At 43.4% G+C, this 27,887-nt stretch overlaps 1 protein-coding gene across 2 annotated transcripts in view; it reads right to left on the bottom strand.

Moving 5' to 3' along the window:
* Positions 1-27,197, bottom strand: part of ISL1 (ISL LIM homeobox 1) — a 60,639-nt gene extending 33,442 nt beyond the window's left edge. The window contains exons 1-6 of one of the 2 annotated variants that reach the window (XM_061393562.1): positions 26,634-26,940; positions 25,611-25,800; positions 22,666-22,925; positions 20,575-20,861; positions 19,195-19,362; positions 15,928-17,182 (exon numbers count right to left, since the gene is read on the bottom strand). In XM_061393562.1, coding sequence (XP_061249546.1) covers positions 17,066-17,182; positions 19,195-19,362; positions 20,575-20,861; positions 22,666-22,925; positions 25,611-25,800; positions 26,634-26,661 — 1,050 coding nt within the window. In that variant the 5' untranslated portion in view covers positions 26,662-26,940 and the 3' untranslated portion in view covers positions 15,928-17,065. Of the gene's footprint in view, positions 1-15,927; positions 17,183-19,194; positions 19,363-20,574; positions 20,862-22,665; positions 22,926-25,610; positions 25,801-26,633 lie in introns of those variants that run through there. The other variant, XM_061393563.1, reaches the window with a different exon arrangement.
* Positions 27,198-27,887: the final 690 nt, after the last annotated feature.

Consider the following 27,887-nt stretch of genomic DNA (forward strand, 5'->3'; position numbering starts at 1 on the left):
CTGAAAGCACTCTGCATTTATGAGATTAAGTTGCTGTGAGGTCTGCTTTATCTATTCCTGAAATTATTTTGTCAGTCTCTTTAACTATCTAAGTATCTTTTACAGTTAGAATTAAAAACCCAAACCTATCGTTAGGATTCTTATAAATCCTCTGTAGAAAATCCGTTTACCAAGAAAAAGAAACAAAATAATTCTTAAGCAGAGGATGTCCTACAACCGGAAATGATGTAGAAATAATGTAAAATACACATTTTTCCAAAATGTACATTTTCTCTCTTAGAAGGCTGTAGAGGAAAACAATTCTAACTCAATATGCAGGGAAAACTTGGTCATGCGCCCAATACGCTGGCTTAAGCTTTCTTCAGTGCTCCTGTACTGCTCTTCACTGGCTGCTGAGTAACATTAGCATAATCCTGAATTATTAAGAAAATTAGAGGTCAGATTTGCTTTAGGAGAATTCAACCTAGCTGAATCAGGCCTGAGAGGGTGGTAGCATTCCAGATGTGAGCCCGGTGGTAGGTGTAAAGTGCACCCCATGTAGAGAATGTGCACAGTAAGGAAAAAGACAAATTACCCAGAGCTATTACTGTCATTAGTTCCATCAGCCTGGGAAGCCCTCCCACGGCATTTTCAGCGAGTGTGTGGAGCAGGCCTGGGGCTTATCACATCTCGCAGGGGGTCGTCTTCTGCCGGGCATAGTCACATAGCTTGACATTTCAGTTAAAAAAAAAAAAAAAGTCTGGGCCTTCATTCTCCATGCAGGCTTCTGTTTCTCAGCTCCACAACCAGTAGCTCAAATAAAGGGAGCCAGCCCAGTGAAGGCGCAATCATTTATCTGATGGCGGAATTGCTAGCCTACACTGAGGTGCACACTATTCTTTCACACAATCAGATTTCAGCCAAGGAAATAAGCCTGGGCCACTGCACTGTACCAGAAGCTCCTCTGGGGCTTGTTTCATTAACCTCTTGAATATTTTCCCATAATTAAAAGGTTAGGAGTCTATGCCACAAGAAAGGTGATGAAATAATTAAGCACACACAATAAATGTTAAATGGACTACTGCATTAAGACTGTGTAATGGTCACCAATGAAAATGGCTTAAAGAACCACAGATGTAATAGAACCATTTTCCCAAGGTATTTTTGATTCTGGAAGTGCACATAACACTTACTATGGGATATTGAGCAGAAAGGTAGAAAACAATGCATATATATATATATATGATATTGATATAATCTTATATTCACTCATACTTTAATATATATGCAGTAAATATAGGTATACATATACATTATAATCGTAACTATATGATAATCTGTGCTTGTGGGAAGCTACATGTAAAAAAGGGAATGGGTTGTGCTAGGTAGGGTGGTGTAATTCTTTAAAATTGTCTTTTAGTCATTTGCTAAAATCCTTTTAATGTTGCATATTCTCCTCAGTTAAAGGAAGCCATAGAAGTTTATGCATACAAGGATTCTCATGAAGGAAAACGTAACCACAGAAAGGAAAACAAGTGTAAAAAATAAAAATAAGAAAAAAACACAAAGGCTCAGTATCTATTTCAATAGGTAACAAAGAAAAAGATGCAAAGAACTAAGTACATTCACTCAAGAGAATAATACTTTTCTCACACCCTTCAGAATACAATAATCATCCTACATAGCAGGCACACATCAAACTAATCTAACAAGCCATTCCTAGACACGTGGAAACAAGTTCTGAGAAGCTAAGTAACATGTCCAAGGTCAAACAGCAAGTGTTCATATCCAAGACTGCTGCCTGATTCTGTCTTTGCTCTACATCACATATCTCTCTCTCCTCACCATCATCATCATCATTTTATTAAGGTCCAGCCATAACTTTGAAATAGCCCTCTTTTTCTGTTCCTCTCTGCTGCTGCTGCTGCTAAGTCGCTTCAGTCGTATCCGACTCTGTGCGACCCCAGAGACGGCAGCCCACCAGGCTCCCTTATCCCTGGGATTCTCCAGGCAAGAACACTGGAGTGGGTTGCCATTTCCTTCTCCAATGCATGAAAGTGAAAAGTGGACTCCAGCCTACCAGGCTCCTCTGTCCATGTGATTTTCCAGGCAAGAGTACTGGAGTGAGGTGCCATTGCCTTCTCTGAAGACATCACTAAATAACAACTATAGTAGAAGACTGTGGGACTTCCCAGGTGGCTCAAGTGGTAGAGAATCCACCTGCGAATACAGGAGCTGCGGGAGACTCCGGTTTGATCTCTGGGTTGTGAAGATCCTCTGGAGGCGGAAATGGCAACCCACTCCAGAATTCTTGCCTCTGGAGAATCCCAGGGACAGAGAAACCTAGTGACCTCCATCCATGGGATGCAAACAGTCAGACACAACTGAAGCAAATGAGCACACACATATAGTAGAATAGTTTAGAAAGCCAAATACCCAAAAAGTATCATTTTAGTGACAAGAAGGAAAGGGGGAAAAAAAAAGAAGGAAGAACCATTTGCTTATCTGCCTCACACTTTGTTCCCAATACCAACTGACTAAATACATGATTATTTTACTGACAGCAAACTTCAACCTTGTTAATGACTCAAAAGCTCCCCTGTCTTTCTCTTATTCCATATGCATTCATGTTGCCTATAAGAATATGTGCTACAGATCAATAGCTATAGATCGGAATGGAAGCCTTGATTCATTGAGGATAAGGCTTCTAGGCACAGTTAGAACATGCCTACACTTCATAGGATGGGTCACAAAAGTTCTCATTCACTGCCTGTGTCATCTAGCCACCCATCTGGCTTATGCACGGCTTGCTATAGAGCTAATTGAATGCCAAGAGGTTTGGGGACTCATGTAGAGAGTCTAACTGTCGTGAATTTATTGGCATGTTTCCTTCTGAGAGTTTATTGCATAATGTCAAGACCAAGACATTTATTTAACTCTATAACTTTCTAGACTATGATGCTCATACAGTCTTGCTAAGCAATAGTGAGCAATTCAGAGCTGCCAGTCTGAGATAGTGGGTAGTGGGGAAGAAAACAATTCTCATTAACTCTCAAGCATAAAAATAGATTTATCATCATTCATTTTGAAGAAAAATGATTTTCTCTCTAATCAATTGGTTTCAGAAAGCCACTTTTCTGAAGACGAATGTAGTTTGGATTGCTGTGGCATTTTTTTTCCACAAATAGAAACAACCAAAATTTTGTCTTTGGAAAAAAAGACAACTAATATCAGATCAAATCAGATTAGTCGCTCAGTCGTGTCCGACTCTTTGCGAGCCCATGAATCGCAGCACGCCAGGCCTCCCTGTCCATCAAATTAATTTAGTTATAACAGGTAAATTACATTTACATTATTAATATACTTTTTATATGATGCGTATTTTAGAAAGTTCATCAGATGAACACAAATGATATTTCATTCAGAAGAAAACAGAAGATTGTATTGGAAAGTATTTTGTATGCCAATTCTGGATTCCACAAAGAAAAGAATAACTAAAACCTTTACAGTTATGGAGGTGTCTTCATTTTATTGTTTGATGCACTTTAACACAATCTCAAAATTAGAGATCGGGGTTGGGGAGAGATGGGATCTCTCTCATTTTAGGGGAAAATAGTAAGAACTCATCAAGATTTAACATTTTCAAAACTGACTAATTCAACTATCCCTACTAAAGTCCTTTGCTTTGTCTTTACACACTTTTCCATACTATACCTTGTGCATTTACGCATCAGATGAGATTTCCTATTTCCTCTACATTGGCCCTTATAATCACATAAGCCTTTCTCTTCTTCCTCCATCCATTCCTTCTTTTAACAAAGATTTTATGTTTTACCTTCTTGTGTATACTCCAAGTACTGGATTAAAAGTATTTAATCTTTTAAAATTATCTAACTATTAATACATAGTATGTTTTTATGTTAATAGATTTAGACTTTACTTTTCCCTCCAAAGTGTCTACATTTTATGCACATCTGTAGTGGTACATATATACCCTATCATTTCTCAGAGAGTAAAATAAAACTAACAGAAATATATATTCTTGGTAGGCAATCAATCCATGAGAGGTAAATTATGGCCGATGTTACCACTGGCTTTCTCTTCCCACAGACACCTCTGTGATACAAACCAACATACCATCTGATTCTGTGGTGTTTTCAGACTGGCAAAAACATCAGCTGGATGATGAGTTATAAGACAAAATATATGAAGGCTTTGCTTCTTGCCACTTGAGTTTCTAAGGCCCAAGTATTTTTTTCCTTACTTCAGGTGATTTTCAAACCTGTTGCTTTTTCTCAAAGTGCTTTCAGCTGAGTTTTCAATAGCATGATAATATACAGTGCAAGGAATCCTACTTTCTGATGAAACATCGTCTATTCTAGCCTACTTGTCAACAAAACTAAGCAAATTGCTAACCTCTCAAAGAGTTTTACAACATGCCAATACGCCTTTTTCTCTTTTAGGTTTTTGCCTAGGTTCTTATAATTACTGCATAATGACCTCTCCACGCTCACTCTCTTTTGACAGCTTAGTTCTAGCCTCTGGGATTTTAACATCTAATTGGTTTGTCTGCTTAGATTGTGGATACTTGAGTCTTCCTGAAATCAGCAAAGCCAGACGGCCCAAGGAATTGAAAACATTTTAGGTAATTCTGTCCTCCAGAGCCCTTCTAAAATAGAAGTACCAGGCTCTGGTACTTCTGTCACTCCTCACAGAACTGGTAACTGGACTCAGTGAATACTTTGGTTATCAGAGCAGCACTCTATAGAATCACTGCACTCAATAAATGTCCAATAACAATGGTGAAGAGTTAGATGAACTATATTTAAAATATTTTCCCCTTAATTCCCCTCTAAATCTGGCTTCCATCTTTGCCTCTTTATGGCATCCAATGATCTCAATTCAGCCAAGTTCAAAGGCATTTTCTCTGTCCTTATCTTCTTGATCTTTCTGATGTATGGGGCACAGCTTTTCATACCTGCCCCTTTGAAGGCTTCTGGCTTTAGTTCCTGAGACACTTCTATTGTCATTTATTTTTCTTCATCACCACCCTGGTCTCTTCACTTATTTCTCACGTTGCTTTGTCTTTCTTTTTTCCTTATACCTTTCCAGTCACTTTTCTTCCAAACATATCTCTGATGAATTACTGTTTTCCTTGTGTCTTCCTGCTTTTTTTAATTCTACAGAGATTCTTTTGTTTTCACTAAGTTATGTAAACTAATAATTTACGGCTACCTCTCTAACATTGATCCATTTCTTTCTGTACATCAAGGGCACATTTAAACTCAAATATACAGTTTCAGTATACTGAATTGATACAGTACATATATTATCTCATTTTCATTTTTTCCAGTGCTCACTATCTCTTCAAATGTCACCTCTTCCGAGAAGTTGTACTTGATCACTCTACCTCAAATTCTGTCTCCCTTTCTAAAATATGCTTGATTTTTCTTCAGAGCATTTATTATTGCCTTCACTGTAGTATGCATTTATTTGTATGTCATTTGAATGCATCACAAAAATATAAATTTCATGAAAGCTTCGTGTTTATTGCTATATAGCCAACATATAAAACACTACCTAGGATGAAGTAACTATAAGATCAGAATTATAATGGGTTAATGAATGAGTGAATGACTCAGTAAATAAATACATGATTCATTCAGAATCTGTCATTCAGATTCAGAATTTTAGAACCATCCTTCGATTTCTCACTACCTCAATGCTCTAGTCTATATCCTATTATATTCAGTTCAGTTCAGTTCAGCCACTCAATCGTGTCCGACTCTTTGCGACCCCATGAATCGCACTATGCCAGGCCTCCCTGTCCATCACCAACTCCCGCAGTTCACTCAAACTCACGTCCATCGAGTCAGTAATGCCACCCAGCCATCTCATCCATCTCGTCCCTTTCTCCTCCTGCCCCCAATCCCTCCCAGCATCAGAGTCTTTTCCAATGAGTCAGCTCTTTGTATGAGGTGGCCAAAGTATTGGAGTTTCAGTATTGTATTAGGGTAAGCTAGGCTTAAGTAATAAATAGACCTAAAAATAACTTAATGGCTTAAAGAAGATAAAAAATTACTTCTCACTTATAGTTCGAGCTATTTCAAGCTCCACTGGGAAGCTGGGCATGCCAGTCCCTGAAATTATTTAGAACATAAGTTATTTCTATCATGTTGAGCCACCATACCCATAGGGCACTTTCATCATCTGTCCTTTCAAAGCTGGACTTTCTTGGGCTCCAGCTAGTTAGACGGAAAAAGAAAACATGAATGAATCACATGCTCAAGCCTAGAATAACCTACATTATTTCTGCTTAGATTCCACTGGTAAAGATGTAATCATGTGTCCCCTCCGCCAACACACACCTGTAAGGGAACCTGGGATATGAGCCTATTATTCAAGAGCTTATGAAAAGGGAAAAACACATTCTGATGAGACACTTGCCAGTCTGCTCCACATCAGTTAGTTTCTCAGAATATTTTTTAGACCAATTCCTTCTGTTCTCTTCCTGCCAAATCAAAAAAGACCATCCCCTGCCTGAACCACTGTGATCCTTGACTTGTTGCTTTTCTAGACTTTAGTCTTTCATCTCATAAGCTTATTTCATTCCTAAATCCAAATGACTTTTTCAAATTATAACCATCATTTTTAATTTGTTGTCTCAAAATGCTTTGGCTAGCAATTCTCACATACATCGTCAGAATTGTTTGCTATGGATTTCTGTGCTCAGCATCCTCTAGCTTCACTAAAGTGAAGGAGAAATGAGTCCAGCACATATGACATTTGCTAGTCCACACTCATGGGTCTGTTTCTCCTAAAGGTTCTAAGAAAGAAGTCTTAAATTTTCAGTTATATAATATCACAATATTTTTTTTTTCTTCAAGGCCCTGGATCTAAGCGATTTTCAGATCAGTGTTTGATAATGGAATTGAAAAGTCACAAAGTAAAACTGCAACCGAGATTTGCCTTGAAAGCAAACCCATATCACTAGAACTTAGCCTAAGCAATTAAATTAAATTCATGCAGTAGTTTCTCTATAATCCTTTTGTAAAAGCACATTTTTAAGGCAAAGGGTCTCAGTATGTGATCTGGGGACCTCTTAGGAGGTATCTCTGAAACTTTTTCAGGGGGTCTATGAGGTCAAAAGTCTTTTCATAATAATAACGCTGACATTTTTTACCTTGTAACTTTCATTCTCTTATGAGGACATGAACTGTTCCAGAGGCTACAGGATGTGATATGACCACAGCTGGAATGAGGAAGCAGATATGAGAATTAAGCTGTCTTCTTTAAGCCAGATATCTAAAAGGTTTGCAAAAATAGAAAACTATATACCACTCTTCTCACTAGATTTTTTGCTTTGCAATCTATACTTATTTTTCATTAAAAAGTAATTTATGTGATCCTATGGCATATTATTTCAAGTAATAAGTATTTCAAAATTCTCACTTAAAATTTATACAGTAAACAATGACAAATATAACTCACATAAACCAAAACTTTTTGAGATTCTCAATAATTTTAAAGAGTGTAAAGGGGTCCTGAAATCAAAAGTTTAAGAGTCCCTTATTTAAGGAGATTAGGGACCAGTCCATTCTAAAGGAGATCAGTCCTGGGTGTTCTTTGGAAGGAATGATGCTAAAGCTGAAACTCCAGTACTTTGGCCACCTCATACGAAGAGTTAACTCACTGGAAAAAACTCTGATGCTGGGAGGGATTGGGGGCAGGAGGAGAAGGGGACGACAGAGGATGAGATGGCTGGATGGCATCACCGACTTGACGGACGTTTGAGTGAACTCTGGGAGTTGGTGATGGACAGGGAGGCCTGGTGTGCTGCAATTCATGGGGTAGCAAAGAGTTGGACACGACTGAGCGACTGAACTGAACTGAACTGAGGGACAATGTTGCTAGTAGTCAACTGAACTCACCAACTTCCCCATTCAGCATCTCCCCTCACTTCCTGGAAGTAAGGAGAGTGGACCTCACTGAAAATGTCTATGAAACAGTTTCCATTCTCTGATCTAACATAGTCCTCACTAAAGCCATCAAGGACAAAATATTGCTTCTTTGATGTTCTGCTCTTACACATATGAGGGAAAGACAAGGGAACTGAGAATTGTGCTGAGAAACAGGTAGAGAAGTCATTAGGAAAACAGGCTCAGTGCCTCTCATGCATAACTAACGACTGTAAAGTGCTTTACAGATGGAAAAGTGTCATGTCATGGCAGAAACAACCACTCTGCATCTCTTGCTCTAGGAGAAACAGCCTCCTTCCCTGATACTCCCTATAAAGAAGACTTAAAATATTCTTTGACAGTACAATGATTCTAGAAGTGTTTAACTTGAATATAACCAAAACAGCATTCACAATGAACAATATTCATCATTTATACTCTGACCATCATTCAATTCTGTAATGTTACAGATTCTATTCTAATACAGCCACTTGGCTTGGCCCTAGAGAAAACTGTATTCTAGGGCCAAAGGCTGCCATAATACACATTACAAATGAACGCATTTATCCACAAGAATGATTTCACAGAGTCCATCACCACTACAAAATGAAAACAAATAAACAAAGCATCACTCAAATTCCAGTAAATAATTCATTAAAAACAAGTTCCTATATGGTGAGTAAGCAGTATTTCTAGGACCAGCTTTGGTCCTAGATCTCAGTGGTAGAGAAGTTATATGATTTGCCTGGCAGGAAAATTTCTAAACTATCAGGTAACTAATAAGGGTTATTCTCAGAATTCTAAAAGATGGGGGAAATACTTTCAAGCCTTTTAAAAAAAAAAGTGTTTGTTTTTAAAGTCAATTCTAATCTTACCACTTCATATGCTCATTTTCACCTGTGAGATTAATATATTATTTAGGCCCAGATGTGATTGAAATTACTTCTTAGGTCGTTTTGGCCTTGACATACTTGCTATAAAGACATTGCTGGGTGAAATATGTCCAAGCCCTGTTTTGCAAATGACACAAAAGGACATTTTCCATTAACATTAATGAGACCTATGAATCCATTGATGGGATAATAGAGCTAAAAGGTGAATTTTTATTAGTGATTTACAATCCTTCATCCAAGTGTTCAACTTCTGGTAAACAGGTAGATATTTGGTCATGCATAGAATGCCTTAGTGACAAGTATCTCAGAAGTTGCAAAGTCTTCAAAGATGCAGCATAGTCTTAAAATAGGAAATGTACTTTGATACAAAAATAAAAGTCTAAGCAATAAGTCTCTAAAGTATTTCCATACATTACTGAAGAAAGTAAATGAATGATTTCAGAATTTACTCTGTATTTTTACTCTCCAAAAAATGATAATCAGTTTCATTCTCCAGAAACTGACAATAAAGTATTCTCTACATTTAATTATTTTAGACATCTGCATTCATCATTAATGGAAGAAAATTATTGTATTTTACAAATAAAGTCACTCATTTTGTTTGATGAATTAAATCTTAAATGTTATTTAGGTTGCCAGTTTATTTTTATTTCAAGTATTTCTTCTTGAGAACTTATATCCCCGCAACAAAAATTTTTGGACAACTGTTACATAATTTCAAATAACAATCAATTATAGTCTGAATTTAACATGAGATTTTAACTATTTGGCCAACAGGCACTTTCTCTTTTATTGCTTAAAATATACTGTTTCAAAGTAATATACGCTCTCATCCCAAATATAACTTTTTTTTTCTATTTCCTGATCGTTTTCTCCCAAAGTCAGATATTCCTTTTAGTATGCTAAACCTATTTTTACAACAAACCTCCTGTATATAATAAAAACAAATCAATATTTGATCTAATAAGTAATTGTTGAAATTTCTAAGACAAAATGTATTTTTAACTAAGTGTGGGCATTTTTTTTTTTTACTAAAGGTAAAAAAACTTATCTAAAACTAATTGAGACTATACGCAAAATAACTGCAGACCAGTACCTGCACAAGTAGCATTTTGCTAGTCATGTCTTTAACGCACCTTGAACAACTGTTTACTGTATGATATTACAGAAATGTGAAAAAATAGTTGAAACATTTTGAAGAGATTAATTGAAAAACTATTGGGAAAAACTAAATTCCTTTATAGCCCCTAAAAGTTCATTCCCACCATATTTTACCTTATCATATTCAGTGGCCTGTCTAGTATTATCTCCATATACCTGCTAAGTTTAACAAGTTTCAAACAACACTTGTATTTGTGACAGTTCAAAATAAACAGCAATTCTTACCCATGAGAAAAAGGAAAGTCAGTGCCTGAGTTACAGTTAAGGATTATTTTCTGGAGAAATAAAAAAATTTTTCTTTAAAGCTCCCTATGGAAATTCTTTCATTTCAGGAAAACTTGAGTTTTGTCTTTTTTTATTTGACACTTTGGTGAGACTGGGACCAGGCAGGGAAGAACATGATGTGAACTCATCTACCTCAAAGCTGGGAGATGGGGTTGTCTGTATTACTATCACGTGAAGCACATAACCAATTTTCCTGACCTCCACTGATGGTTAGTTTTTAAACAGAGGCAGTATTATCTATTCCATGCCAAGGACACATATACACGTACAATGTTTGCAAACTAGAATAGTGAGTAGCCAGATGTAACTAGAAACCCTCCCTTCTTTTTGAAACAAGAGAAAAACGCCACAGGGAAGGACCAAAATTATAATTAACTTAATCGTACTCAATTAATTTGAAATGCAAGCCACAAAATCCTGGATTATAAATCCCCAAGCTGGGTTATTCGTCATTCCGAAAAGGGCAAGCGCTTTCCCAATGGTCCCCCGGCTCCCAAGTGGACGGCAGTGTTAGCCGCTCTGTGGTGGAAGCCAGTTGGACGATCAAGGCAGGATTCCACGGTGTGCCCAGTGAAGTGGTCACGAAAACACAAGAAAGTCACGCCACTTTCTGTGCTTGCTGGGAAAAGAAAGGGCGCTCGCCGCTCAGGGACACCCTGTCCAAGATGGTGACGCATCTTTCTCGGTACATGGTGGGGGGCGGGGGGAGAAGCTTATTACTGAACTAAATGTTTTTATCGATCACCCTTGAGTCAGAGCCCACTGACCCCGAAGACCATAAGTGGTGATAGCGCAAAACTGTCATTTCCAGGCAGCAGGAAGAGATACCGGAGCAGTCCAGGACACTCACGCTGAGCTTTCTCCCACAGCCCCTCCACCCCTCACTCCCCGGGTTCAGATCCAGATGCGGGCAGCTCTGGGGTCTCCGGCTGGCCTCGGGCCCGGGTAGCCACCGCGCGCGCGCGGGGGCCCGAGGACACCGAGAGGACGGTGGGGCTGGCGAGCCCCCCACCCGGCGTCCGAGGCCCGCCGCCACGCAGAACTGCCCGGCTCGGGGGCCGAGAAAACAAATGACTGCTTCGCGGCCCTCCCCATTAAACAATAAAGCGAGCTGTAAAGCCTCAGGTGCTGTGTTTGTTGTGCCGTCTGCGCCGCGCGGTGGCTCCGGCCGGGGCGAGCCGGGCGCAGTGGCCCGGGGAGCGCCTCTTCGGCTGATTCCAGGGAAAGATAAGGAGCCGCCGAGCCACCAGCTCTGTCTAGACTCGCGACCTCACAAGTCAAGCGCCTTGTTTGGATTAGCCCTCCAGATCTGCCAACCTGATCAACCCCTGAAAGAGACGGGGCCAGCAACACCCTTTTTTCCTCTCCGGTGCCACGACTGTCCCTACGTTAAGGGATCAAGGGCTGGCTTGCCCGCGGGAGAAACAGGGCTGGTTAGACCGGTGTCCCGGTGTCGGGTTCCCCCCACCACACACACACACACACACACACTCCCGTTCCTAACACCCAAACCCGAGTGCAGCCCGGCTCTGCCCTGCTCTCTGGAGGTGAGAAACACACCAGTGGGGAGAAGCCCCTAGAAAGACCGGAAAAATAAGTTGCAATTCAATCAAATCCACAAATAACATCGCCTTAAAATGAGCACCAATTTTTGCTCAGTGGAAGGGAAAGAGGGTCCTAGGCATGCAGAGGGGCTGAGCAGAATCTCTGCTTGGGGCTGTCCTAAAGCTCAGGTTAAGGTGCCTTTCTTCCCACCTGGTGAAAAGAAATCTTACCCCACAATCCCCCTACCCCCATGCCCCACCCCCCCACCCCCAAAATCATAGGCATCCTCTTTTGGGGGGAGAATGGTTTTCTTTTCAGAATGCTTTGCTTATCATTGCTGAGAGCTTTTGCAGAGGCATAATTATGCAGAAAGACTTGCAAAATAAATTGTAAAAAATTTAAAAGAATCAAGTAGCCTTTAAGTGGGGTTCCTGGGAGAGCCTGGCTTCTCCAATGCACAGAGACTGGGTTCTCTGAGCCAACGGCTTAAGCGCCATAAAAATTAAAGGATGTGATAGTAACAATGCTCCCAGCAAACACTCAGCAGCCTCCCCTCCCGCCCCTCCCCCTCCTTCGCTTCCCGTGAACCAACTTCTCTGTCTACACTTCAGAAGTCTCCGGGAGGTGTGGAGAGATCCTCCATCACGACTTGGGACATTGTAAGCTGTGAAGTTTATGTTTGTGGCGCCTGGGCTCAAACAGCCATTCAGTGGCTTGCTCGGTTATCAAGAAAACAACAATCAGAAAAGATCAGTAAACAGAATCGGCTGCCAGCGCCCTGAATTAACTACTTGCATTTTACTTTAAAAACACCAACTCACACTGTACAAGTTAATTTTTTTATTTTAAATAGTTAATGAGAATTCAGGATTTGGAGTCATTTTTGAAAGTAACACTTTAAAGACAAAAACATAAAAGAAAAGAAAAAATCCTCTCTCCCTTTCTCCCAGTGCCCACAAAGAAAATGACTTGCCATGTTGTGACATAATCTTTAATTGTTGATTAGCAGTGAGGAAGTAAATAGTCTTTAATGAATAGAACCCAAGCATAATTTGGATTATAAATCTCTTTTACAAAAGTGAAATAAACTGAACTTTACAGATAAGAAAATAAGTACTTTCTGCTCAGATAGTTTACTTGTATTAGGGGTGAGATTAGACCCAAACTGGCTGTGTTTCATCCAAATTTAGCTCTTCTGGTGGTTTGGACCTAGTTTTACTTTTTTCCCCTCTTTTTTTAAGAAAAGGGAAAATCCACATGGGACTTTTAAAAGAGATTTCAATAAGACTGTTTTTAAGGGTTAAAAATTCAAGGTGCTAGAAAAATATCAAGTACTTTGAGGTACCTTAAAAAGCACACTATGCCTTTTAGTCAAAAGGTAAGACAGACCAGAAAGGAAGTCAATAGATGAGTTTAACAAGTTGATCAGAGTGAAGAGCAGCAGGCCATCACAAAATCTTGACTTCCAAAAAAGTTATGAATTGGGAAATGGGTACACACACCCACACAGAATCTCAAATAACTGAAAGTGTTATTTCAACCTAGAAAAAAAAATCTCTTTAAGTATGATTCTAACTTGAGAAGACCTTCTTTCTAAACAGTAAGAAAACCCAGGTCCATTTGATGCAAGGGAAAGACAGATATAGTAAACTGTCATACAGGATGTTATTGCTCTGAAACAATAGGGAGAAAAAAAAATCCAGTCGTTTTGAGTATAGATGTTGATACGGATTCTCTGATTTAAGGAGAGTGTCCTGGATGTTTTTTGGTTGCATTCAATTTTAGCTTGCAGAAGCTAGAGGAAATGAGTCATAATGTCCAGAAGGAAGAATTCAGAGTAATAAGGGGAGGGAGGATCAAAGATAATGGCAAACAGGAGGAATTTCATTAGAAGAGCACCACTCAAAACTCGGTCTCCAGAGGTGTGCATGGAAAAGGAGAGTATGTGCTGAAGATGGTTTGCAAACAAGAAGACATCTCAGCTACACGTTTTAGAGAACATGCTGAGGAGTCTAGAAGGGAACACACCTTTCATATGAATAATACAAGAACTGGAACGCTATCGACCAGTCAATCCATTCTCAGCCAACAGGCAGAAAATATCTTGAATCTACCAAGTGAAACAAAATCATTCAACACTTCCCTCACAAATTACTGTACTTAAATTCGAGCTGTGGACTTCAGAATAGACAGGTATCTACACAGGAGATACAATAGTATCTCCCCTTACCCCCCACCCCACACACCTAATCTTAGAAATAAATGTCAGTATGAAAATCTATCACAAAGATGTGTGCCTCACTTAAGTACCTCCACTGCATTCAATTCCTAATTCCCCCGTCTCTAAGCCCTAAGGTTTTCAAGTGTCTACTAAAGGCTATGCCTGGGGAAGAGGATTTAACAGTTTTCAAACCAGGGCCTGGGCAATGGATAACTTTGGGCTCCTGACGCCAGATTCATGTTGTACCTGCCATCCTTGCACATATCCCAGGTATGACTGTGAGGAAAAATTAAAATCGAAAAGACAGGTGAATAGGAACAGTGAATGGGAAGCTGAAAAGTCCAGTTTGGTCCAAGAGACAGAGGAGTGAGACAGGAAAGAAAAGAAAAAAAAAGGGGTTGGGGGGAGCCTTTCTCGATCCCTGTGAGATAAGACATAACTCGTGTTTTTCTCAACGGACGACTACAAGCCATTATTACTGCCGGCCAAATTATTACCCCTCTGTCAAGAATTAGACACAACAATCAAAGTAATCAACGGGCATGTCTAATGCACTGTAGCATTTTCAATGCAAAGTTTGTTTTCTCTCTGCCCCCACGTTAGAGCCTGTAATTAACCCGTTATGTAGAACGAGGCCAAACAAAAGCCTAATTGAAGCTCGTTTCCCGACTTGCGGCAGATTTGGAGAGGGTGAAAGCGACTTGAGAGGTGGGGAGCCGCGGGGCTCTTCCGTCTCCAGCCCAGCCTCGGGCATGCCCCACTCGCCAAGGGTCCGTAGGGGCGCACGCCAGAGACACACGATTGAGGGTACGTTAGCTTTCGTGTTTATTACGAGTTGTCAGATGTTTAAAAAGGCATTACACTCGTGCGTACAAATGCATCCCGTTTCTAAAGAGCCAGGGTATCATGGTGGCGGGGTGGGGGGAGCAGAGGGGACAGGGTGGAGCCCCAAATCCTGGCTCTATACCCGCAAACGAACCGAGAAGCCAGCTGATTTCGAGCAGGGCCATTTCTCCGTCCCTAGGTTCTGCCTCTAGCACAGGAGCTACGGCTCAATGCCAGCGGGAAAGGTGTGGAGCCCGCACGTCCACGAAACTCAGACCGCCGACGGGGCGGCGGAGCACGCTACACGGACCCCTGCCCATAAAAGGCAGTTCCCGACCGAGCCCCCGCAGCGCTTCTCCACCCTAACCCGTCACCCTCCTAAGGTCTGGGGGGTCGGAGTCGGGGGAGAGAGAAGGGGAGGGGGCGCGTAGGAAACGAGTTGGAAGCGGCGGTGGGAGGGAGAGGCAAGCAAAGACCCACGCTGGCTCGTCTGGGAACTGGTGAGAAAACTCCCCTCTCTTGGCCTGGTCTTCTGCGCAAATAAAGCAGCATTTCTCTATCGGCTGACAGCCGCCACTGGTAAATAATGGTCATACTTCACTGGCTAGGCAGAAAGCCTCTCTTTTAGCAAGAGCTTATACTTGAAATATGGGTCATTTCAATAATCCTAAGCAGGCGACTTTGGTAGAAAGCATTCTAAGGTAAAAATAGTGACTCGATCAAAATCCTTTTTAAGCAGGACCTTCTTCCTATTTTCGGTGGGGTGGCATAGGATAGGATGGAGGGTAGGGCAAGAAAAGAGGAGGAAAGAAAGGTGGGGAACAGGACTGAGGATATTTTTTAAAAAGCCAATAACATTATCACAGCTGAGAGTTATAAGCTTCCGACCAGTTTTCCCCAACTATTGAAATGCAAATTTGCAAGCTCCACCTTAACTATTTGCAATAAAATATCACACCTATTGTATGTCCGTTTACCCCATTCACATGCAGTCCTTAATTTCAGACATTTTAATGACTTAACTTGTAAACATATAAAAGAGGGACCCTGGATCATTGCATTTATTTATTTATCTATGCCAAACATTTATTGGTGAAATAGTCCTGAAGATATAATTCTACATATGGCGCTTTCATTTCACATAATATTTAAGAAAAAAAAAAGACAAAACAAATAGACATATAATTCAAAGACCACGGTACAACCTTTATCTTTTTCTTTTTTACTTCAGCAAACAAAAAATAATGTCAAATGACATGAAAAGTGGCAAGTCTTCTGACAATAAATAATAAATTACTTTATAATTTTTGCAATGCAAGAGCAAACAAAAAAAAAAGTTTCCTTTTTTCCTCTTTATTTCCAGAGAGAGAGAAAACAGTCATTTTAACCAATAACTATACACATCTTTGGGGGAAAAGTTCTTGGACAGACACAAGTCAAACACAATCCCGAGACGCTTGTGGCAAAATAGAGGTAACCTTGTTGCAATGCTTTATAAGTTGGTTTTTAAATCTGAATTCAAAAACCTTTAAAGTCGCTTCAGACTTCTTGATAGAGGATGGATCTCAAAAAAAAAAGAGGGGGGAGGGGCAAAAGGAAAAAAGAAATCAGCTACAGGACATGCTAGAGACCCAGGATTTCAATTAACCCCTTGTTAAAGTCAACTAAAAACATCGCAAACCAAGCAGCTCCACCTTCTTGAAAGGACTCTTTCAGCCAAAGAGGCCAGTTTCTCTTCCTGCTCATTTGCTGGAGCTCCTGTTTGGCAAGGCAATGACCAATATAGAAACAGCACCATTCAGAATAAGATGGACTAGAAAATCTCTATTTCTGCTTTTCTCTAGATGTGCAGTGAAATGAAAATGCTTTTTTTGAGATCCTTGAATATAAATCCTCTACGTTTCAAAAACGTCTTTTTTTTTTTTTCTTTCAGTATTCCTAAGGTCATTGGATAGCGTTATGTTGGGTTTGGGTTTTGTTTGCTGTTTTAATTCTAGTAAAATCCCATGATTGTCTTCACAGTGTTGCTACCATATCACCTTGTCATTAAAACAGACTTCGTGCATTTCATGGAGCATTCATTTCTCGATTCAGTTTTCATTGACTGGGTCGTTAAATACTTTTGTTTCGGAGTTCAACATTATAATTTCCCACTTTCTCCAACAGGGAAAAAAAAAATACGTCTGAATGAATGTTCCTCATGCCTCAATTGGACTGGCTACCATGCTGTTAGGTGTATCTGGGAGCTGAGAGGACATCGACGCCACTTCACTGCCAGTGGAATTAGAGCCCGGTCCTCCTTCTGAAAAATTAACCTGCATAGAAGGTTGAGACATGAATAAAGGAGGCTATGATCGTATTCACAAAAGGATTATAAACTTGTCTTGTGTGTGTGTACAGACAGATAGATATAGAGATATCTGCACATATAATTGAATTTTAACAGGCTTAAAGAAAACCTATAAGGAAAAAAAAATGAGAAGAAATCCTCTCACTTTCCCATCTTCCAAGAGATCTGTTTTAAATGAAACTGAATTCCCAACATTATGTTGCATTAAATTATTTAAGAACAAATGTGTTTCCCACTGTAAAATGGCATTGCAACTCTACCATGCATGCTGAAAATAAAATTATCCTGCCGGCTACATGTTTCCCTGGGAGCAGGCGAGTTCTCAGTCTCCAGGCATCAAAGCCTCTCTTCTCCAGTTGAAAAATCCATAACACAACGCTTAGATCCTGTGATGGGAGATTCAGAGGAGGCTCCAGAGAACAATGATTAACTCCTCAGAGAGTTCACAGCAGGGGCTTTCTTCCTTCTTGTTGGTCCTGCTGCCTTTGGCCTCTTTTTCTCTTTCAATCAGGCTCTTCCTTCCAAGAGGAGACCCATATATTATAACGTCACCCATATTATAAATATCTGGCTCCTTCTCTTAAGTCCAAAGTATTGTGTTGCTGTTGTAAACCTTCTTCTCCACTCTGCTCTCAACACTCCCGCCCCCGCCCCACTCTTTGGCTGCTCTCAGCTGACACTAAAGATTCAGAAGGTGCAAACACTTGGCTGCCCTGAAACCTCCCCTTACCTGCCTTCTATGATCCAAATAACTGGCAAGATTAACGTGACACTAAAAATCAGCTCTTTTTCCTAATTCCAGGGTCTACCTTTCTTCCTACCTTATTGAACTTTCCCCCTGTGACGGTCAAGGGACTTTTCAAATTCGCCTCCTTTAGACTGGCCCATTTGCAAACAGACACCTGGGCCAAGCCCTTTTTAATGCACTGCCTGTGGTCCATAACCCAACTGTTGCCACAAAGAAAGAAAATGCCCTCCAGGTAAATGTGAGGGTAAAATACTAACCTCAAATCAAGCTTTATTTTCAAAGAAGGGAACAAGTTTTTATGATGGATCATGTTTTATAGAACAAGATTCTATAGGGCTGTTTATTATTTAAGGAAAAAAAAGCCTTATGAACATATGTCATAACACAAGGACATACACTTAATAATCTTAGTTATCTTTACCCTTAAGCCTTTTGTAGATGAAAGGTGAGTTGATTTTCTCTTCTCTGGATGTGTAAAACATTAATGCTAAGAGAGGCTTTTATATTCTTATCCGATTGATAGAACTCTGATTCCATTTGCTATACATGCCGCACAGAATATGACTGTGTATGCTATTTGAACTTATACCCTAAAAAAATGTTTAAGCAGTCCAACATTTTAGATTAAGATACAGTCCCAGAAAGGGATATAGTTACAAAAAGCATCAGTCACATCTCTGAATAACTGAACTCTTTATTGATAGGTTTGAAAATTGCAATATGGGTGCCCGCTAACCACTGATAATAAAATTGATTATGTATAACAACACTGATTATTATTATAATCACCTTGATTTAGGGCCTTAACAAGATCATTCTCTAGGAGCTGAGGAAGGAGTATATTTACTAGCTGCTGATCAAAATGCCAAGATGATCTCTAATGTCCCTTTTGACTCTACAAGTTGGAGATGTATGATGCTGCAACCCAGTACACCCCTTCCCACATTGTGTCTAGTGAGTTAGGTACCTTGAAGCTAATCTCTAAGAGCAGGCCTGACTGATAGAAAATTCAACGTAAATGGTCACATTACGAAGTCTCATAGAATAGACTCACAAGAGGCCTGTTTTCCTTGCATTCCTTCCTTCCACCAGGCCTCCCTAGGCTCTCCCCAACCCTGGGGCTAGAGTGGCCCCCTCCATACTCCCAGAATCTTTAATTGTGTGACAGTTTGATCAGAATCTCCTTTCTTTGGAGATTCAGCCTCCCCAACCTGGGAGCTGACACTTACCAGTTGCTGAAAAGCCGGCTGATCGATGTCACTCTGCAAGGCGAAGTCACTGAGTACTTTCCAAGGCGGCTGGTAACTTTGCACCTCCACTGGGTTTGCCTGTAAGCCACCGTCATGTCTCTCCGGACTGGCAGCCACCATGGGAGTTCCTGTCATCCCTTGGATATTCTGTGAATAGGCAACCCCCAACCCCAACATGTTAATGAGCAAACTCCCTCCCTCCATTGTCTGTGCAGGCTAAACAAATATACCCTGGTATTATCTTATCTATATAGTTGCCTTTATTGACTCAGTTAATCTGCTGCACCTATGGATATTAGCCAGGGTTCAGTTTTGTTTTATTATGTTTTGTTTTTCTGCTTCTGTGGGCTGAGCTATTAGCTATGCTTGAACCTTAGGAAGTGAAATTCTGTCTGAACTTTCTTCTTTCCTCTTATATTCAGTAGTCATCTCAGTTTCCCCTGTCTGCCTTCCCAAGCCACAGCATCTCAGCAGAAAACTGGAGCAGGAAGGGCCTCCCTTCAGCCTCTAGACATGGTGGTTTTCTGGGCAGTTTCGGTGAATCAGACTTTTGGTTAGATTTTCTCCAGGCAATTCTCTGGGAGCCAACCCCCACTTCCAAGCATTTAGGTCTGGCAGCTATTGTGCTGTTATGCACTAACCAACTTCGAAAGTGCCCTGGCCCAGGCTTGGCTGGTCTGCCACATTTAATGACAGCAGGTTTTATGGCATTTAAAAATAGGGCCTAAGCAGTAAAAAGGAAAAGCCAAAAAAAAAAAACAAAAACTCTTTAACTTAACCAGGAGGCCTGCCTGGTGGGTGCTGTCCCGGCCCAGGGATGCCAGGGGCCTGACATCTCTAGAGACCTGGGCTTGACCTGGAGCAGAGGGTGTCCTATTTTCATGGGTCAACTTGGGGACTTTCCTGGCCTGGGGGCTCTGCAGCAGGCCTCCCACCAAGGGGCACCCAGAGTGACCCTGGATTAAATAGGAAAGCAAGGATTCCTCCCTTCCTCCCCTCGGGTGTCTGAGGAACTGACAACCACAACTTTGGCAAACCAGCTCAAGGCCTCTCTGCTCACGGTGGGGGCGACTGCCCCTCTAGATCTGGGATGGGGCAAGGGGGTGAAATTGAAGGGCGGGAGAGCCCACCCATGTGGGCTGGGGGCGGGTGGGCCTCCAACCAGCAAGAGGGGCCTCCGGGAGCATCTGGGGCCCTGGCGGGTAGGCCGGGGCCAGTGGCCTCTCCCCGGGGTGCGGGTGGGAGTGAGGGGCCGCCAGGGCCAGCTCCTGCTCGGGAGCCGGAGGGAGAGAGCCAACCCATCTGGGCAGACAGCACGCAGGCCTCCTCAAGCCCCCTGCCAGGCCCAGGCCCACTCACAGTTTTATCATTGGGCTGCTGTTGCTGGAGCTGCTTCATCATGATGCTCCGCTTCTTATCCTTGCACCGCTTGTTCTGAAACCAGACCCGGATCACACGGGGACTGAGGCCGGTCATCTCCACCAGTTGCTCCTTCATGAGCGCATCGGGCCGGGGGTTAGCGGCATAGCAGGTCCGCAAGGTGTGCAGCTGCTTCTCGTTCAGCACAGTCCGCACGCGGGTGGTCTTCTCGGGCTGCTTGTGGACATGGGGCCGCAGGGCTGGCTGCCGGGCGGAGATGGGCTCGGCTGCGGGGCAAGGGGCGCAGTGAGCGCGGGCCGGCCGCCCGCCTGCCCGCGCTGATCCCGGGAAAATGGGACAATGGCCAGCGCTTTGCGACCTCGACAGACAAAGCAGAGGCGGCAGAGGTAGGGGTGCGGGACGCAAAAGGAGAATGAAATCTCGCTCTCTAATCTTAAGAGGTCAATGCTAAGTAGTCTGGACCCAAGAAAGCGGCCTCCGCCCCTGCTCGAGTCAACACGGCGGGGTTAGCAAAGGGGCGCATCTCTCAGGTTCTGTCTCCCGGTTTACAGCAAGGGTGGCATCGTTCTTCCTAGTTTCTCCTCCCTTCTCGCCTTTCCTAGGATCCAGATCGGGGCCCAGATTCCCCTCCCCCCGTCACAGGCCTTGCAAGGGAAGGAAAGGCAGAACACCCAGTGACACCGAGAGACACTACCCCCGTGGGATGTCTGCAACTAAGGCGGAGAAGAATTCTGCCGGAGAGCGTTGAACTTCAGTCCCCGGAGGACAGTTATGTCAAGAGGATAAAGAAATTCGGTATTTCGGCTGTCTCTCCAGCTTCTGATCCTTCGTACTCTACCTGGATCTACTAAATCTACCTGGATGGTTCCCGATGCTATCTGCTCCCCAAAAAAGGAAAACCGATACTCTTTAGAGCTGCCCGGCCTCTAGAGAAAAGACAGTTGGGGTATGCTCCTGACCCCCTCCCAATACTCTACGTGTTCCACAGCAGAGCCCAGGTTGCACTAACAGAAGTTGCCACCACTGGCTTGGCTTCCCCGCAAGCTAAGTCACAACCCCTCCCATCCCCCTGACAGAATTCTTAAGAGAATTCTGCCAGAAAAGCAGAGGGGGAAGAGCTGTAGATTTTTCACCACCAGGGTTCCCGGCGGATTATACACAGGACAGTTCCATTCAAGACCGGAAAGCAGGTTTGGAAACTTTGTCAGCCTTCCTACCTGTGGCCCCCACTCCGGGCCAACCCTGTTCTATTTCTACTCTCCTTCCTGGGCCAAGGGCCCTCAGATCTGTATGTTACAAATCTTGCATTTTTCCAGGACCCCCGGGGTCAGGTCAACACCTATGAGGTCAACTCGGTGTCACAGCAACAGGCCCGAAGATGAAATTCTCACCAAATCAAGTAGAATGAACAGTTTAAAGAGGCAGGCTCCCTTTAAAAGGCAATTACTGCAGATTAGCTTGTTGACAGTTTTAAATGACGGCTCTGTGCGAAGGTTTGCAATTATTAAAACTGTATCTTTTTAGGTCCCCTGTCTCACAAAGGGATGAAGATACACTTCAAAAATATTTTGGGACCCACGCGGCAGCCGCGGGGCAGTTGGCAAGGAAAAAAGGAATTGAGGGGCTAACTTGACTTAAGCTTCCTTCATTGGGTTAAAGGAGGAAGCTCCAGGGGCCCAGAGCTCCACCCCTTTAATTAGGAAGCGGCAGAGAATACCTGGAGGGAAGCTGAAGCCCGTTGTCAGAAAGCCACGGTTTGGAGGCCAAGGTGAACTGGAAGTACTGTTTGGGCGTGTGTATACATGCGTGCACAAGTGGTGTACATTCGCGGGCACCCACACATAGACACACAGACGTGTAGTGTAGGTGTGCCAGGCGAGTCAAGGGAGACACTGAGTGCATTGAAGCTGGCCGCAAAAAGAGGGAAGCACTGTGCAAACCGCACCTAGAACCCTCCGTGTAACTGGCAGCTGCAGCGGCTGCCGCGTGGGTCCCAAGATTGCGGCACGGCGCTGGCCTCGCCTGGCACCGGCATCCCCGAGGAGGGCCTCCCTCAGCTCCCAGGAGTACCTGCCATTTGCAGCGGCCGCGCCGGGTGCAAGGGGCTGAGCGGATCGCCGGCGCCCAGGCTGGCCCTCTCCACCACGTCGTGGTCGGCGCGGCAGAAGAGCCCGTCCTCCCGCAGCGCGAACTCATCCCCGGGGATAAGCTGGCGGCTGCAGGCCACGCAGCGGAAACACTCGATGTGGTACACCTTGGAGCGCGCGCGCATCACGAAATCGTTTTTGCTGAAGCCGATGCTGCACTTGGCGCATTTGATCCCGTACAACCTGCGCGGGAGTGGGATGGGGGGCGGGCCGGGAAGGAAGGGAAGCAAAGAGAGGGAGTCACTTAAGGCGGGCGCTGCCCCGGGTCTAGGGTCGCTGGCGACCTCGGCCATAACTCCCTGAGACACTGAAATCAGCATTAGCAGGCAAGCTGGGAATGGGAGGATGGAAACGATTAGATTTCTTTCTTTTCCCGCTCTGTTTCCCTTGCCTATGAACCTCTGTGTCTCGGTCTGTACCTCTTAGTTGAGAACGCCCAGTCCAAACTAGAGAGAAATGTTTGATGTGCTGGAAGCCTGGGCGGCTGCTCCAGCGACCAGTACCCGGGTGGCTCTTGCTCCTCTTGGCAGGAAGGAATCCCGGGGTGAATCCGGGAGCCACTGGTCCCACATTTTCCTATCCCCCAATTTCTGCTGCTAGAAACATCTCTAAAACTGCAACCTGCATCCTCCTTTCAAAAGAAAATGAGGTTGGGCAATGAGATTGTCACCCCACAAAACATACACAAATGCACAGGCATTAGAACAAAATGAAACCTCTGAGGGTTTCCAGAGTCCTTTCTGGATCAGGAGCCCATTGCTGTTTCCCCAGCTAAAGATTTTTTCCTCAGGCAACAATGTTACCAGAAAGTTTCCTCTCTGTTCTTCCTCTCATTAATTTTTTTAAATCTGCTTGGGTTCCTTCCATCTTTATCCAGTCGCTGAAACATCTACCTCTATTTCTGTCTGTCTGAGAACTCTGACCTGCCAGAAAAATGAAAAGACTCACTTGTAAAGTCTTCCTTGCAGCTCACCTTTCCTTACCAACAGACAATCCTTGTAGGTTTCATCTAGAGGCCCTGCCCTGGCCCCCTCTCCACATAACCAGAGAGGGGGCATTCCTACAAACAGAATGGAGGAGAGGCAAAGACCCAGACAAAGAGGGGCAGTGGGGGGAACCTCGCTCCCCCAAGGGGAGAAAGGTTTTGGGAAATCTCAACGGTCTCTCTGTTCTCTTAAAACTACAGGATTTCAAAGGGATACACACAGTTGCACGCGGGCAAGCGTGCGCGCGCACACACACACACAGACACACAGTTGAAAGAGTGGAGAAGAAAAGGTAAAAGCAATTGGTTCCTTCCACAAGCATGTATGCAGAATTAGGCACATGCAGGTCTGAATACAGCTGAGCAAAACACGACCCCCACAGGAGCGATGGCCCCCTCTCCAGAATCTGGAGCTCATACACCAATCAAGTAAACAATTGAAAACGGCTCATTTGTCAGAGGTTAGAAGGTAGATTCAAAAGTTTTCCTTCCCTCCGCCTACTCCATGTGAGATCTGCCATTTCATAGGATGAGGACTTTACCTTGCCTGTGACCAAACAATTGGGAAAATCCCTCCCCCTTCCTCCAGCTCCCCACTTCCCCTCTTTGCTCTCATTCTCCTCTCCCACCACCGAAGTATTTATAAACTTCCCCCCCCCTGCACTGTTCACCTTTATCTATTAAAATTATGCTCTCCACTTCATGGTTTGAAAATAAGAAAAAATACTGAACACCAAGTGAGTAGAAAAAAAAAAATCGTTAACTGCATACTTAAATCCTAACTAAACTTTAAGTTCTCAGCTCCATAAACTCTGTAACTTCCAAAGCTAATTACTTGTTAATAGCCACTGGACAATTTATTTTTAAAGATAATATTCTTTATTATTCAACGTAATAATGAAGGTGTTATCTCTCCTGTTTTGTTCTTAAAACAATAATATTTTCTTTGGAAATTCTACTTCCTTCCTTAGGCAGAAAATAAACTTTCTGACATATGTATACACAAGTCTGAGAAAATTTGAGATTGGCAATGCATGAAGTTTAGATGCAAAATAAATTGAAAGAAAAAAACTCAGGACGTTCCTTATGTGATTTTATTCTTGTCAGTATGGGCAATTCGCTCATTTTATCAGTTACCAGATTTTAATGTGAGAAAGGAAGCTGTTCAATTATCTAAATATACCGATTGTTCATAGACAGATGATGGGCAATTTGATCTGCTCTGTCTAGTTCATCAGCTCAGATAAGATAAGAAGACAGTCAGATGTCACCAAAGGGTTAATATTTAAAAAGATTAAATCTCCCAGTGGTTTTTACAGAGAATATTTGAGTTGGTTTTTAAATTTTCCAAGCAGGATCCCTTACCCAAAAAGTAAAGGGCAACACCTCTATTTGCTCTTGCAAAGTACACTTTTAAACATGCCTAGGTCAAACTTTTATTTTACCTATTGCATTGACGTCTTCAAAGAATCTGGAAGTTACTAATAAAATACTGAATTAAAATAAAAAGGAAAAACAATGTATAACAGAATAAAATCCAACCTTTCAAAAAGTTTAGAAACCCCAACTTATTCATCCTGAATTTTTTAAGTTTGTTTTGGAAAGGGGAGGGTAACAGGAAAATAATTTCAGCATCACAAATTCGAAGAGCAATTAAACAAAGCTTCAGACCACGTTATTTATGAAAACCACTATTGAGTCTCATTTTTTTCCCCCTGAAAAGTGAAATGAACAGCATAGTTTAATTTACTACATTTACAGGGGTAACTTCTGCACGCTAGTACCCATTAAGGCATACTCTGGCAAAAGACAAAGCCACACAAAATAAATGGGGAGAGGAAGGGGACTCTCACAAAATTAAGTAAACGGTATAAATGGCGTACCTGATATAATCTCTTTTACAGTAGGTTTTCCCATCTCTAACAAAGCACGTACAGCTCTCGTCCAAATACTGATTACACTCCGCACATTTCAAACATGCCGCATGCCATTCCAAATCCGGAGAAACCCTCAGAATATACTGATCGTGAATTTGATTGCCGCAACCAACACACAGGGAAATCAGACGTTTTTCTGAAATGAAAATAAATACATGATTGACTAACCGTTTACTTCCTACAGAGATAAACACACTTTTAGTGTCGTTCTCTTATAGGGCGTACTCTGGGAGTTTTTTTTTTTTTCTTTCTTTCTTTCTTTTTTTTTTAAGAGTATTGCACTTTGGGATGGTAATTGAAGTGTGCCATCAAAACCTTGACTCATTTTTAAAAGGAGGTGGAATATATATAAAATGCAGATTTGAATAGTCTGCATTTGCAAGCCTAGCACGCAATCAAACCCGTTCATTTTGTATTTCTTTTCCCTCCCTCCTCCCTCTTTGCCATAATCATTGGGAAAGATTATGGATAAGTCAAGTCAAAGAAAAGGTTTTGACTAGAAGCGTTAAGTGAACGCAGGGATGTCTATATTTTCCATGAAGCACGCTCTTAAATAGCACATAGGACTGGATATTGTTAGCAAGAGCAGACATCAATACAGTTGTCACTCGTTCTCTTTTGCAAGTCTAATGCTAATTCACATCTCCGGGTATTGTACGTGCTGGCAGATCTTTGCAACAGAATAACCTTCTCGGAGAGCTCCAGAGTCCCAAGGAGAAAACCGCCGCTTAGCACCGGAAGGCTAAGGTTTTGGAGGACACTCGCAGGCGAATTCAAACACAAGGTACGATCAGTTTCCCGAAGATCGGAACCGACAGCAAGCATGCAGGCGTGGCGGCAACAAGAAAAAGCCACCTTCTCTCTCTCCAAGCAATGACTCCAACTCCGAAGAGCCCTTGGCACCCGTGCCTGAGAGACCCCCGCACAAGAACAGCACACCGAGCCCCACAAGGTAAAATCGCTTCTTACTTTTTGGTGGATCTCCCATGTCTCCCATATCTGTAACAGGGAGTAATGTCCACAGTGAAATGGTGGTTGTACAGTTGGTGAACAGCCCACAGAGAGGATGCTGGAGCTGTGGCTAAGTGGGAAACAGTGGCCCCTGGGGTTGCCAAGGCTGAGAGAGCCCGCTGCCCGGCTGCGCCGCGCCCTCGCTGATCGGGGAGTCCAATTTAAGCCGGCGGAGTTGGCGGAGCGGAGGCGCTGCGGCGGCGCGGACTCGGCGCGGCTCGGGCACCTCTCTTCCTTATCTCTTACTCAAACTTCTCTGCTCCAACTCAGCTCCATCGCCATTGGTCTGACGCAGCGCGCGGGGACGTCAGGCGAGCGCCGCGCCCATTGGCTGCGGGGCGCGCGGCGCAGCTGTTCTGATTATCATATTTCAGCCTCGCTGCCGCGGTGCGCCACTGACCGCTCTGCAAGCCCGCGGGAGAGGATTAGGGCTCCCGAGGCGACTCGCTCGGGGCTCAGACCGCTCTCCCCCGGTGCTCCGGCGGCCCTGGCTTTTGGCCTCCCTTCTCCTCCTTCCGCCCCGCCTTCCCCCTTGCTCCTAGCCGGCCGCGCCGCCAGCGCCCTCGCCTCCTGTCGCGCTGCTCCTCTGCCCTGCGCTCCTGGGGTCCCCGCAGTCCGGCTGGCCGCGTTGCGCGCGGGGCTCACTTTTCCGCCTCTGGTGGCGAGGCTGGTGGGTAGGTGTTCTAGATGACGAGGACCCTTCCGGACTTTAGGAAAAGGGCGACTTGGAACAGGCCGTTTGTCTCGGTTTGGTCTCGCGCTTTGGCACACAGCTCCGGGCCCGGCCGGGCTTGGTTGCCAGGGCGGGTGAGTTCCCGAATTTTCTGCGCGTGGCGCGCTGGGAGCTGCCTAGGGGAAGACGCTGGTTCTGGGATGAATGGACCCAGAGGAATTGTTCGCTGCTGCTACCCCAGTACCCCGTAAACCCCTTACCTCAGATCTCCAGAAACGCGGGGTGGGGGTAAAGGGGCGCTTCTTACCTAAGCGGAGAATCAGGTTGGAAGTGCACAGGTATAACCAAGTTGACTCCGCGGACTTCTCTCTCTTTCGGACCCGCGGGGTCTGCTTTGCAGTTTAACTCTAGAACTAACCCGAAGCCTAAGTGCAAAGTGGTCTTCCAGTAGTTTAAAGTTTGTAAAGCTATTACGCCTATCCGATTCCTCTCTCTGCCGGTCTCCTGCTTTTGTTTTTAAGCAACTGTGTACAGTTAGC

This window comes from Bos javanicus, chromosome 20 (assembly GCF_032452875.1).
Source record: "Bos javanicus breed banteng chromosome 20, ARS-OSU_banteng_1.0, whole genome shotgun sequence".
Classification (NCBI taxonomy): Eukaryota; Metazoa; Chordata; class Mammalia; order Artiodactyla; family Bovidae; genus Bos; species Bos javanicus.